Raw genomic sequence first — 13,294 nt, 5'->3', positions numbered from 1 at the left:
CCCAGTGCAGCACAATCTAAAGATACATGGACTTGATAAATTACACGCTGGGGCTGGGAAAGTAGCTCAGTTTGTTGCGTGCTTCCCTTGCCAGTGTGAAGTCCTGTCATCAGTCATTAGTGTTGTATAAACTGGGTGTGCTGGCATGAACAGAGCACTTGGAAGTGAGAGGCAGGTGGATCAGAAGCCAAGGTCATCCCCAGTTCCATGTGGAGTTTGAGGCCAGCATGCCTTAAAAAGAAAAAAATAATTATTTTCTGTAATTAAGCTATGTATGTCTACAAGCACAGAAAGCTTTGCGGGTACAGTAAAAAACACTGTAATTGATAACATCACAGTCTTGGGTCTCAACTGAGGGGCATCAGGTGGCATTCGTTGCACTTCTGACTCCACCAGGGCAAAGTGTGCTCATGGTGTGTTGAGAGAGAAGACTGCACTGAAACCTGCTAGGAACAGCTCAGGTTCCTTACATGCTTGGATTAATACTTAATTATTGTATGTTTGGAAACCTTTTGCTGCTGCCACAGTAACCCAGTAACCCAGCCCCATATGGATCAAGACCCAGCTTAAGAGACTGAGATCAAAATGAAACCTGACGGACTGTTACCTCATAAATCAGGTTTCTTAGCCTGGGGAGTTAGCTCAGTGGTTAACACTGCCTGCTCTTCACAGGACCCAAGTGCCACATAGCACCCATGTGGCAGCTCGGAACCATCAGTAACTCCAGTTCTGAGAAATCTAGAACCCTCATTGAGGAACAGGCACACACATGGTGAACAGACAAACCTGTAGACAAAACTCCCATTCACATTCAATAATTTTTAATGTGGTTCTAAAACGTAATGTGCTTGTCACTCTTGCACGCACCTGTGTGCATGTATCAGTGCTCGGGTCTGTCTGTCCGTGTGAGTGACGCCAGCCTCAGGCCTGCAGGCATCCACTGCTGTTGCAGCTCTGGGAGGCAGTCAGCTTTGCCTTAGTAACAGTTTCCAAGGTAGAGAGGGGTATTTTTCAGAACGTGATGACCATTCATTATTGGTAGTCATTGCTGTCCTTTACTGATCCTTGGGGCTGTACATTCTAAGTGAGGAGTGGTCACACATGGCCCTACATAGAAGAGCATGGTAGACACAGGGCTGGCTTTCCTGGCAGCAGCAGGTGTTGCCTTTAAGCCTCAGTACCTTTACTGTTGAATGTAATAGTAGGCCTACCAAATACACGTGATTTGGGCAGGAAACATCTCTGGGTCCAGAGTTAGGTACATTGACTTTTTGAGAAACATGCTGCAAATGCTATGTCCCAGGTACTTTGCTAGGTTCTTGGGCTGTATTCCCAACAGAAAAGACACCATCTTTGTCATCACGGGGCATATGGATAAACTTACAGGCTCAGACACAGGTTCTAGGACCTGATCCACAGGACTGGGCAAGACCTAAAACTCACTGAGTCACAGCTGGAACTGTGTCTGAGTTCCAGTTGGAACACTGAGTTCACAGTGTTCACAGTTGGAACAAGTAGAGTCACTGAGTTCACAGTTGGAACAAGTAGAGTATTCATATACTACATCTCAGCCAAAGCAGGGACACTCAAAAAAATACTGTACAAAAGCATCCTCAGCCACGCATATAAGGTGTATATGAAACGTAGGTAGGTTTTGTTTAGATTTAAGTCTCATTATACATACACAGATACTCCAGGACACACAGTTCCAAGGCAGTTCAGTTCTGACTGTAGAGGAGGCCTTCTCCTGAGTAGATCAGGCTCACAGGTACTGCTGTCAGCATCTTCAGGATGCTCTGTGTGCATCAGCTACTTAGAGGAGAGTCACAGTTTTATGTGCAGAAGTGCCACCTTTTCTTTCTTTCTGTTTTTTTGTTTGTTTTTGTTTTGTTTGGTGGTTTTTCAAGACAGGATTTCTCTATGCAGCCTTGGCTGACCTCGACTCTTTGTAGACCAGGCTGGCCTCAAATCATAGAGATCCGCCTGCCTCTGCCTCCCCAAGTACTGGGGTTAAAGGTGTGCGCCACCACGTCTAGCATAATTGCCTTGCTCTTGCTTCCTGCCTTGCCATCAGTCCTTTGAGCCATCAGTTCTTTGTTTCAGTGCTTGCCTTGTCCTGCTGCATGGGTTTACATACTGGAACACACTGCCAGCACTCTGTCTCCATTGGTGTAGGTCTACAGTTCACTGAGCTGGTGCACACATTTTCTTGGTACCTGGTTTTTATCTGAGGATCACAGTAGTCCTTTCTGACTTAGTTCATAAAAAGTCTAGTTCTCTTTATTGCCTGTTAAAATTCCAGTGTTTGGGCCTGTCCTCAGAGTCCACCTTGTGCACATTTTCAGTCATTACTTTGTTTTCTCTTTTAAGAACAATATAATAAATTCTCATAGAGCAAGAATGCTTTTTTGTCCAGAGAGATGGTCTTTGTACAAATGCACCAGAGGTTCTTCATGTGTCTGAGTGGCCTCTGGTGGAAAGGCTTTTCTGCAGTGGCAACCTCTTCTTTGCTTGCTCTTTGGTTTTCTCAGCTGTTTGCCAGTCCATCCCAGCCTGTCTGCGTGCTCTGGCAGGTACTGTCCTGTGTGAGAGCTCTGCCTGTACTGACAGTCAGTCCAGGGCTTCCATCCGAACCCTACCACTTAACAGGGTTTCGGCTGAATTCTGAGCCCCCTCCCCTATGTAACATAGTAGATGCTTGACTGATGGCTATGCCTCAGTGTAGCTCATTTGTAAAATGGCTCTGGCTTAACAGTACAATTTTTATTAAAAATAAATGCATGTTAATATTACTAACTGCACAGATATATATATGCTAACTTGTATACTACTAACCCCATCAAAAAAAAGATAGAGTTTTCCAATAAACATTAGTTTGCTCACAGCAGGAACCTTACAAGGTCTAAACACTAAGTGTTCTTGTTAGGTTCCTTTATTTCCTTCCTTCCTTCCTTCCTTCCTACCTTCCTTCCTTCCTTCCTTCCTTCCTTCCTTCCTTCCTTCCTTCCTTCCTCCTTCCGTTGTTTCTAATATACACATGGGTGTTGTGCCTGCATGTATTTCTGTACACTACATGTTCAGGATCTGTGGAATCCACAAGAGAAGTCAGACCCTCTGGGGCTGGAATTACAGAAGGCTAAAGTAGCCACATGGGTGCTGAGATGGACTCAGGTCCTGTGGAGGTTAAAAGCCAGTGCTTTTAACCATGAACCATCTCTCTAGCCCTTTTGATTAAGTTTCTTATCTGTCTCACTCTCCTCCCCTCCTTCTCCCTTCTTCCCTCCTCCTTTCCCGCTTCCCCCTCCCCCTCTCTCCTCTCTTCCAAATGTCTTAAATCAATTTCGTAATGGAAGGTAACATACTTACATCCTGGAAACTAACCAGATCCTAAGTTCACACTTGATAAATAATCACAGATTCTTCTCCAGCTTTTGACAGCATGCCCTTCTTGGTCTTCCTGTTACTAAGCACCCTCAACCCCTTTCTCACAAGCACCGTCTTGACTGGTAGCATCAGAAATTAGTTTTGTATGTTTTGAACTTAATAGAAGTAGAACCATATGGTGCATAAACTTTTATGTCATTTTACTCTTTACTCTGTGTGTGAATACTAATAAATTTTATTTCTATATTACATTCTACTATACGACCATAATTCATAGCTGGAAGTATGGGTAGCTCAGAGGTAGGGTGCTTCCCTTTGTGCGCAAAACCCTGGGTTTGATCCCTGAAGCTACCAAAAACAGTTATTTATTCATTCTGTTATTGATAGACATTGAGAATGTTAGCAGATTTTCTACATTGTTATGAATAATTCCATCTAGGACATTATTTTGCTTGTTTGGGGTGCATATAAGAAATAAGCTCATCTCCATTTCTGGTGGAGCGATACATAGGAATAGGATTTCTGGACCTTAAGTGGAGACGGTTTAGCATGGGCAAGTGTCAGCAACTGTCAGGGTTGGTAATGTGAGCTCCTGCCCTCCCGAGTGCTGGGCACTGTCGTCCAGGTGTGGCCTGTGCTCTGGTCCCTGGTGTGAGCTGCTGCCCATTACTGTGGTGGGTTGTTTGCCTGTCCTCAGTTGTGTGCAGGGCTTCATCTTTATTCTGCATGGGAGTCCTTTGCTGACACCCTGTCTTGTATAGTGGCTTCCCTGGTAGTGGTATATTGTACAGAAATTTCTAGTTTTCCTATGGACAGATTTGTTCATTTGTATCTAAGGCTTGTGTATGTAACTGTGAAAGTGGCTTTGATTTTTCTCAGGAATCCAGGTGGTAATGGTACAGAAGTTAAAATACAGCATAATAACTAGAATAAATAAATAAGCCTTAAAAACATCAGTGGGAAGGAAAAAGAAACAAAGCCTTCCAGGTTTCTGGCAGTGGAAATAACAGAGTGGCCCTGGGGGGCCGCGTCAGGCACCATAGCTCATGTTAGTAGCAATGAGTGGTGTGTTTTGAGAACCCTGGGCCAGGCCATGTGCTGAGGTCTCCAAATGAGCAGTCTTGTATCAGCTGTCATAGGCAGGTGGTAGGTTGGGATACATGAAGTGCTTTCCCCAAGCCACACAGGAGGCACAGCTTGAACCCTTGCTCCTTTGTGCCTGCCTGCCCATGCTGTGCCCTGGAGGCTTCTTGCCAAGCCACTCCATACCGGTAGTGTGAGACAGTAACCCTATGCTCAGAGACTCTGGGTCAGGAATGGGGAAAGGGCGCAATCCATGTGCCAGGTCTGGAACATCTTCAAGGAAGGTTCAGCACTGGAGGGGAGCAGACAGCTGGGGGTTGAGTTGCCCAAAATTCCCTTACCATTCTGTGGGTGGTACTGTGTTGGCTCCACCTCAGCTGGAATACATGCACAGGTGCCCGAGTCTGCAGATCAAATCCCTCATATCACATGACATAGTGTTTACATATAGCCTGTGCACGTGCTTTTTCACGTGGCTGTCAACTCTAGACTATAATACCTCATATAGTTGAGTGCTGCTTGAGTGTGTATTGTTTAGAGGAAAGCAGAGGTAGATATGTGCAGTCTGAGTGCAGATGAAGTTGTATTTCCAAATGTCTTCCACCTGTGGCTGTGGAGTGCTGACTGCTGCCTTTCATGACTTGAAAGCCACAGTCTGTCGCCGCCACCACCACCACAGTTAGATGCATGTCTGCTTTAATCTAGAGATGTTGAGTCATGAATCAGTTGGCGTAGAGGAGAGCTCACATTTTAAAGGCATGGGTTGGTTTTAAAGAACTCTGTTTATCAGAAATTTTAATCTGAACATGTTCCCAAACTGGAAAGAGCCTTTAAGGAAATCTCAGGCTTATTGTGTAACTTGAATCACCATTTTCCAGGTCTTATTTCTTAAAAGCATAGAAAATGAGGGCTGGAGGGAGGGCTCAGCAATTAAGAGATTTTGCTGCTGTTGGAGAGGACACAGCTCCATCCCCCAGCACACATGTGGTCGCTCACAGCTGTCTCTGAGTCCAACCCCAGAGGATTATGTGCCCTCTTCTGAGTTCTGTGGACCCCAAGCATGCACTGGTGCACCCATATACACAAAACAACGAAATAAATACATCTAAAAACCAAGGAAGTGGCACATTCCTTTAAGCCAGCACTCAGGCCAATCTCTGTGAGTTCAAGCTAGTCTGATCTGCATAGTGAATTCCAGAGCAACATAGAAAGATCCTGTCTAAAAAAACACCCACAAATGCATAGAAAATGAATTGTATATAATAACACAAACTCAGTTGCACATTAAAAGCATACTGAAGCCTCACCAATAAACCAGAAGACATGCAGCTTCTGTCCTCCACCTGGCCCTCTCACAGCAGTTGTTTACTTAGCTAGATTTTGGTGGCCAAGCAAGGAAGGCCCCAGGCCAGGGAAATACTTGTTTCAACCAGCGCCTGCCCTGCCTGGGGTTCTAGAACTCTGTTAATTTCTGTACTAGTGATCAAGTAATGACAAGCCTGTAAAATAATTCTTACTTATTTTTAGCTAAGACATGAGAAGCCCTAGGTCTCCACATTGGCTTTCTTTTAATGCTAACATTGTGTTCTTACATCAGGAAGAAATGGTGTTGTGTAAAGCTGTGGATGGGGTGTTACAATCAGCATAGAAACTGGTCAGGTATGTCATTCCAGGCCTTTGAGCCAGTTGTGGAGTATTGACAGGTTGTCAGGACTGGCCAGCTGTTGGAGGGCCTTCCTGCTGAAGATTGTAGCCTCCATGACCTCCCCCAGCAGGGCTTCCTACTATCTGCCTATCCTTATTTGGAGGATGTCCCTGAGCGTATCTTAGAGGTAGCCTCCGACACAGCTTCCTGCAGAATGTTCTCCTCTCCCATATAATAATGACAGGCCGTAGGACCGTGCTGTTTAATGCAAATGAAGTGTACTGTGAGCACCTGTCAGAGGACCTCCTGGCTGTCTCCCTTTTCTTATATATTCTCCTCACCCTTGGAGTAAAGTTGGTCTGCCACCCTGCAGCTGGTCCTGGATGCTATAGTGTCATGCTTACGGCCTTCTGAGGCGTGCACCTGCCTCTGCTCCTCCTGCCCTGCTGGGCTGGTGGCCAACAGCCCCCAAGGGAAGAGGAGACCCACAGCCAGCTGTTGACTATTAGAATGTTGCTTGTCTTCTCATTTATTTGCCTGGACAGATGTACACAGTTAATGTGCCCCTGGCTCCAATAAAGGAGCAGAGTAGATTGGTGACAGCTGAAGCCAGGGTGAATGTGCCCAGGCCACTGCTGTCTGGGTGCTTGCACCCTGTTATCTCAGTGGATGTTGTCCTAGATGGAGGTAGGATATTGCTGCCCTCGTGCTGAGTAGATGTGGTCTGTTAGTCTCTGTTAAAACATACTTTGTCCTTTCTCCCTTCGCCGGAACTTGATGGATTTTCATCAGATTGAAGTAGGGTCAGTACGTCACCATCTGGCTTAGCAGGGCACGTGACCTTGGAAGGTAGCACTTGTTAGTGAAAAAGATAACACTAAGGCTCAGAAGGCGAGCACAGTGACTTAATCAGGTAGTGCTGTGACAGTGATTGTATTTGTTCATTATTCTTCTCGTTGCTGTGATGAAACACCTGGTAGAACCAACTTAGGGAAGAAGGACTAGCTGGCTCTCATTGGGTAGGGTGATGGCATTATGACAGGAGTGGCTTTTAACTATGAAGGCAGGAACAGGAGTTGGCTTGTTCGTACCTCGGTGAACCAAGAAGCAGAGAGTTTGTGAGAACTCGGGCCAGGTTGGAACCCTCGCGCTCCACCCATGGCCCTGCTCTTGGTACACACAGCAGTGCTGTCAGCAGAGGCAGCTCAGGCTTCAGATGTAACAGTAGGTAAAGCTGATAACCTGACTCTGATCCCCAGAATCCACATGATGGGAGACAGCAAACTCCCACAGCAGTGTGTCCCGGGCCACAGCAGGTGCATACCTGCCTGCATTTCATATCCGTCTTCCAAGCTCCCTCCCTTCCTCTCTCTCTCTCCCTCCTCTCCCTCTCTCCCAGTCCCCCCCCCCCTTAAATAAATAAGTGTAAAAATAAACCATGACAGTGATTCATTCTGGATTTTAAATTTATTATGAGTGTGCGAGTGAGATGTGTGTAAGGGAGCCTGAGTCCGTGTGAGTGTGGAGGTCAGGACAGCTTTCTAAAGTTGACTTCTCCTTCCAGCTTACAGGTTCCAGGGGTTGAGCCCAGTTTACCAGAGGTTGCCAGGTTAGGAGAGTACATTATATTTTTATTGCTCTTGATGAACTGGTGTTTTTGAAGGTCAGTGACCCTTGGCCTTAATCTTAGTCCTTAGGACATGCAATGAAAAAAGTGCCACTTGCTGTCTTAAAGGTAGGCTGGGATCAGTTAGGGTAAGAGTTAATTCATGCCTGTGCCCTGGCTCATGGCAAGAGTTGCCTGGCCTGTTTTGTTAGGCATGTCATTGAATATATTTGTGGTTTCCAAAATAGAGCATAATTGTACAGCACAAGCTGGAAATCAGAAACAGATGTTTTCCTACATAATAAAAACTTTTGTCCTAGAAAACCTGCATACAGTTGTCTGTAATAACTTTATTCATAATAGCAAAAGCTAAAAGCAAGCTGGTGAGGTAGCGCAGTCAGGAAGCTTCTGCACAGGCTTGCCGATCGAGCCCCATCTCCAGTGCTCACAGAGGAAAACTAAAATGACATGGTGGTGTTTGTAATTCTGGTACTGGTGGGGCAGAGACTGGTGGCTTCCTGGAGCTGGAGCTAGCTGGCCAACCAGCCTAGTGGCCGTCCTTGGTGAGCTCCGGGCCAGTGAGAGACCCTTTCTCAGAAAACAAGATGCCTGGAGTTGGTGCAGAAGGTATGGGTGAATCGGCAGAGCACAGAGGACTTAGATGACAGCTCCTCAGTACAGCACTGCAGTGGGATGCTCAGGGCTGTATATTTCTCTGACTCTAAGCAGAAATTAGACAAACTCTGAGCACTGCATCAACTGTTCAGAGTTGTGACAAATCACAGTAATGCAACATATTAGATTACTTCAGACAATTTGAGTCTGGAGAGATGACTCAGCAGTTAAGAGCACTGGCTGCTCTTCCAGAGGACCAGGGGTCTGTTTCTAGCACCCACGTGGTGGCTCATTTATTTGTGGAAGGCACCTTACTGACTGAACCATCTCTCCAATTCAGGTTCCCCCCTTCTCTCTATAGATTTATTTAATTTATGTGTAAGACTGTTTTGCCTGCATGTACTTTTATGAATCACATGTATGCAGTGCTCATGAAGGTCACTGGGTATGCCCAAATAGGCATCGGGTGCCCTGCAGCTGGAATGAAAGGTGGTTGTGAGCCACCGTGTGGGTGCTGGGAATCCATCCTGGGTCCTCCATAAGAGCAGCCAGTATTCTTACCTGCCAAGCATCTCTCTGGCTCCCAGTTCTTGATAAGCAGAATTCTGTGGTTAAGGAATTTAGAATAAGCCAGGTGGTGGCACACAGCTTTAATCCCAGCACTGGGGAGGCAGAGGCAGTGAGTGAGTGAGCTGTGAGCGTGAAAATGGTTGTGACTTCCCTGGTACTTGTCTTCCAGGTGCTCCTTATGTGGGTATGTGTGCAGTCACCCCCCTTCCTTGAAGTCACACATGTGGAAGCATGCGAGTGACCAGAACTACAACTACGAGCAGGTTAACAAGGCCATCAACGATGCAATCTCACAAAGCGGCAGGTACGTCATCCCAGCCTCACTTCATTGCTAGATATAGAGCAAGGTAGGGATCATCTCCTAGCCCTACAGCGCAACCCACTGAAAGTCTGATGTGTTTTGTTTTCATAAGAGTTCTGGGGAAATCTCCTGGGAAAGCGCTCTTAACCAGCAGTGAAGAGAGAACTGACCCTACCACAGGCAGTCCAGAAAACTTGGCATCGTCCTCAGACCTGCCTTCTCAGCCATCTGGTGAAGTCATAGATGTCAGTGAGCTTGAGAAACTGAGCCCCACAGGCAGCAGCTCTGACATCTCTGGAAGGAGCTGCAACCTGACTGCACCGGGCACTGAGTACTGCGTGTTGCTCTTCTGCTGCTGCATCTGCGGCTTCGAGTCAACCAGCAAGGAAAGCCTCCTCGAGCACATGAAGGAGCATGAAGGGGAGATCGTCAGCATCATCCTGAACAAGGACCACAGCACAGCCCTGAACGCCAACTAGCTGGGAGGGCCGGGGAGGACCCTCCGAACCGCAGGACAGCCTCGGTGCCATCGCCAGCTCACGGAAACCAAGGCGGCAGGTGGCGTGGCTGGAACTCGGTGCTTGAGTGGCGACACTGAGCCGTGACCCTATGGGAGCCTCTGTCGTCCCTTCTTAGTGTCAGGCGTTTGGCTAAAAGCTTACTTAGTTCAGGATCTGCAAATAGATGAGTTGAGAAGGCTCCCCAGAGCTGCACTGGCTAGTACTGCAGTGGCTGGGGCTCGTGGGGAAAGCAGCAAATGGAAAAGGTTAGCTTACGCTGTTGCCAGTGGCCAGAGCACTGTGAAATAAGCAGTACAGAGATTTCCGCTCTCGAGAGCAGTGGGGCTGTGGGATGGGCTTCATAAATCTTTTCCTTGTGTTGATAGGAATTTATCACAGACTCAATATAGGGTAGGTCCTTTACTCCCTGAGAAAGAAGGAAGAGATAACATTCACTCTGGATTATAAATACTCGAGAAGTAAATTATTCTTTCAAATTTATAGTGACTCCCCACAACACGCAGATGAAAGCTCAGGTTCACAGAAATGGGTCTTTGTAGAGGTCAGTGTGAACAAGCCAAGCCTACTCCTCCACATTTAAACAGCCACACATACCTCGACCACCAGCAGCCTACTCAAGCAACAGGACAGAGCCTGGCACTGCATCACATAGCCTAAGCAATAGCTTGAGTGCCAAGGTAAGAATCTGTGGGGAGGCTGTAATCCACACCTGCGCTTCTGAGCGGGAGATAGCAGCTTTGAGGCCAGCTGGGGCTAACGGAACTGGGCCTTGTGAGATTAAAGAAGCGAGGAAAGTGAGGGCTGAAAGTCAGGTGTCTCAAAACTAGCAAAGCTGTTGAGACTTTCCCTCGGAGTTTAGGAGTTTAGTTACATTTAACAGAACAACCCAGATGACTAAAATACAACTTCATTCTGTTTTTAATCAGAGACAGGTGGTTCGTGTATTCAGGAGGTAGAAGTAGGTGGGTTTCTGAGTTTGAGGCTAGCCTGGTCTACATAACAAGTTCCAGGCTAGCCAAGGCTTCAAACTGAACTCCTGGCTCTAAACAAAACTAAACAAAATAATTTCAAAAAAGACTGGAGAGATGGCTCAGCAGTTTTGAGCACTGGCTGTTCTACAGGACCCACGTTTGATTCCCAGTAACCACATGGTGGCTCACAGCCATCTGTAACTCCATTTCTGGGGTCTGGTATCTGGCCTCCTCAGGCACCAAGCACGCATGTGGTACACAGAATTCAGGCAACACACTAAAAGAAAATAAAGTCTCTTAAACATCGGAATTTTGATGAGAAATTTGGAGATCTGGTATGTGGCTTAGCAGTTGAGCACCACTGTGTGTCTAGCCACAATTAAAAAAAAAAACACAACAAAAGCGATTTCTTGTCAGAAACACCACTTGGCAAGTGGCTAGTATATTTCTAAAAGAATCTGTTTGTTTAGTGTGCAAGAAAACATACTGAAATCTAGCTCAGTACATTTGTGCTAAAGTATATGTCACACAGATGTGACCTCATTAGTTGTATGCTTTGTACCATTATTTCAAAGAGTGAGGCGAACAGGGTGGTGTTTTTGTAGCTCTGATCACTTAACTGTTCCCTTCACGCAGATCTGCAGTGCCGCTAATGTAGGTGATCTTCACACACCCAGAGTCTAGGCGCAGCTCATGGAAGGAGAGAGTCCGTGGGTGTTGACAAGCCTTACAGCTTTTATTCCCAAAGTTCTGTGGTCCAGAAAATGAGTTCCTAGCTTTCCCATGGCGTTGGGGCTATTGTATGGGGCCAGGCATGTGGAAACACAGTCCCATTGGTTTTGTCTTTGTCCGTCACTCATTTTTACGACACTATTTAGAGAAAATTGACTAAAATTTTGCCATTCTTTGGTTTTGGGAAGCCCCCCTCTCTTTTTTTTTCCTTTTTTTCGGGGGGGGGGCAGGAGGGGAGTGTCTTTCTATATAGCCCTGGCTGACCTGGAACTCACTATGAAGAACAGGCCGGCACTAAACTCCGCTTGCCTCGGCCTCCTAAGTGCTGAGACTAAAGGCATGCCCCTGCACCTGGCCAAGCTAGGCTTAATTTATTTGTGAAAGTTAATTCATTTCAGATACATAGATTTAAAAAAGAAAGTGAATCTATAGATGCTAAATAGATCCCCTAAATTTACTCTGTATGGATTTAGATAAATTTTCTCATATTTTCACAATTAAAACATTTATATTTAATGCCAAATACAAATAATTTCCATGTTTCCATTTTTATTACCCTCTGCTGTTGTGCACACCAGCTCTGTTCATTTTGCTGTTAGTCTAAATAGTAGTAGCCTTCAGTGAATTTTCTGTGGCTTTAATTTTCCAGAATCGTTTAAAAAATAATAATAACCTAAAGTATCCCACCATTCCAGCAGTGTGGCTCCTCAAAAATGTTTCCTAGTCTCTTGAGAGCACAGGATTACAATCATGAGTCTGAAATCTCCCGTACCCATGGGAAAAAATTAATCCAGAGGCAGTAGCAGAGGCATGCATGTGTGGTTGTCATCGCGGGGAGATGCTTACAGTCAGGGGCAGCAGTCAGAGCAGTGCGCGGACTCCTGCTGAGAGCCTGGGCGCGGGCAACCCTCTTCTGTCTTCTGCTCTGACCACCTGCGCTGCTAAGATCAATTGGGAAATACTGCTTTAAAAACAGTTACTGGATTCAGTAAACATGAGGCAGAGAGGGGGTGGTGTGAGCTTTCTAAATACTGTTTTAGGACCTTATCGTTTTATCCTTTGCTGTTGACCATAGGGATCTGGCAGCTGCCCTCACTGGCCTGTTAACAGCCACATGCTTGTTCGGTTTCTCTGGCTAAACCACACAGTGCAATGATAGCAGCTGAAGCTTCTGCCCGGAACCCTTCAGTCCTGTCCAAGGTTAGCGTTGGTGGCTTTGTAATTCCTCTTTTTTTTTCCTCGCAAAACAAATGAGAGCATCGTGTTTACATCACATCTCCACAGCGTACATGGCTTGACAGAGGCTTCTCTGTTTCTCAGTTTCATAAACACTTATTTAATCCTTTATTAAATTGTACAGTGAGGTGCTCAAAGTAATAGGCTATAAATATATTTAATAGAAACTTGAGTTTGACATTCATGGGCATAAAGATGTGTCTGTTTTAAAAAAGAACTAAGTATTGTGTAACACTATGGCCATGCTTCTGTCACCAAAGTAGAGAAACTTCTGGAACACCAGTAAAAAGCAACAGTTGATTCTGATACTGTGTCATTAACATGATTGGCATTTGGTCACATTATATTGCGCGTCCAGCTGCAAGCCTTAAAGCCAACACTCTAGAGTTGTTTTGTGGTAGAACAGGCCACCTCTTCAGAAGAGCGCAGAAAGCTCTCTGGCACCTCAACCTTCAGAAGAACTGCAAAATTAGAATAATTTATTTTGCTTTATAGGAGTTTGTCATGTATTGACTTAAATACTGTATTTTGGTAATAAACTTTTTTGTTAAAAACACTTGTTTCTAAGTTTTATTAACAGCACACATCCATTGGGTTTATTGAGTTAGAAACTTGCATTTAAGTCATTGA

At 45.6% G+C, this 13,294-nt stretch overlaps 1 protein-coding gene across 1 annotated transcript in view; it reads left to right on the top strand.

Annotated features, from left to right (window-relative positions):
* The window catches only part of Znf507 (zinc finger protein 507), a 29,320-nt gene extending 16,100 nt beyond the window's left edge, over positions 1-13,220 (top strand). The window contains exons 6-7 of the mRNA XM_055594833.1: positions 9,073-9,207; positions 9,317-13,220. Of these exons, the coding sequence (XP_055450808.1) occupies positions 9,073-9,207; positions 9,317-9,683 (502 nt within the window). The 3' untranslated portion in view covers positions 9,684-13,220. The remainder of the gene's footprint in view (positions 1-9,072; positions 9,208-9,316) is intronic.
* Positions 13,221-13,294: the final 74 nt, after the last annotated feature.

This window comes from Psammomys obesus, unplaced genomic scaffold, assembly GCF_907164565.1.
Source record: "Psammomys obesus unplaced genomic scaffold, mPsaObe1.curated_primary_1811, whole genome shotgun sequence".
NCBI lineage: Eukaryota > Metazoa > Chordata > Mammalia > Rodentia > Muridae > Psammomys > Psammomys obesus.
Note: the sequence above shows the minus strand (reverse complement) of the source record. Positions and strands in the feature narration are given on the sequence as shown.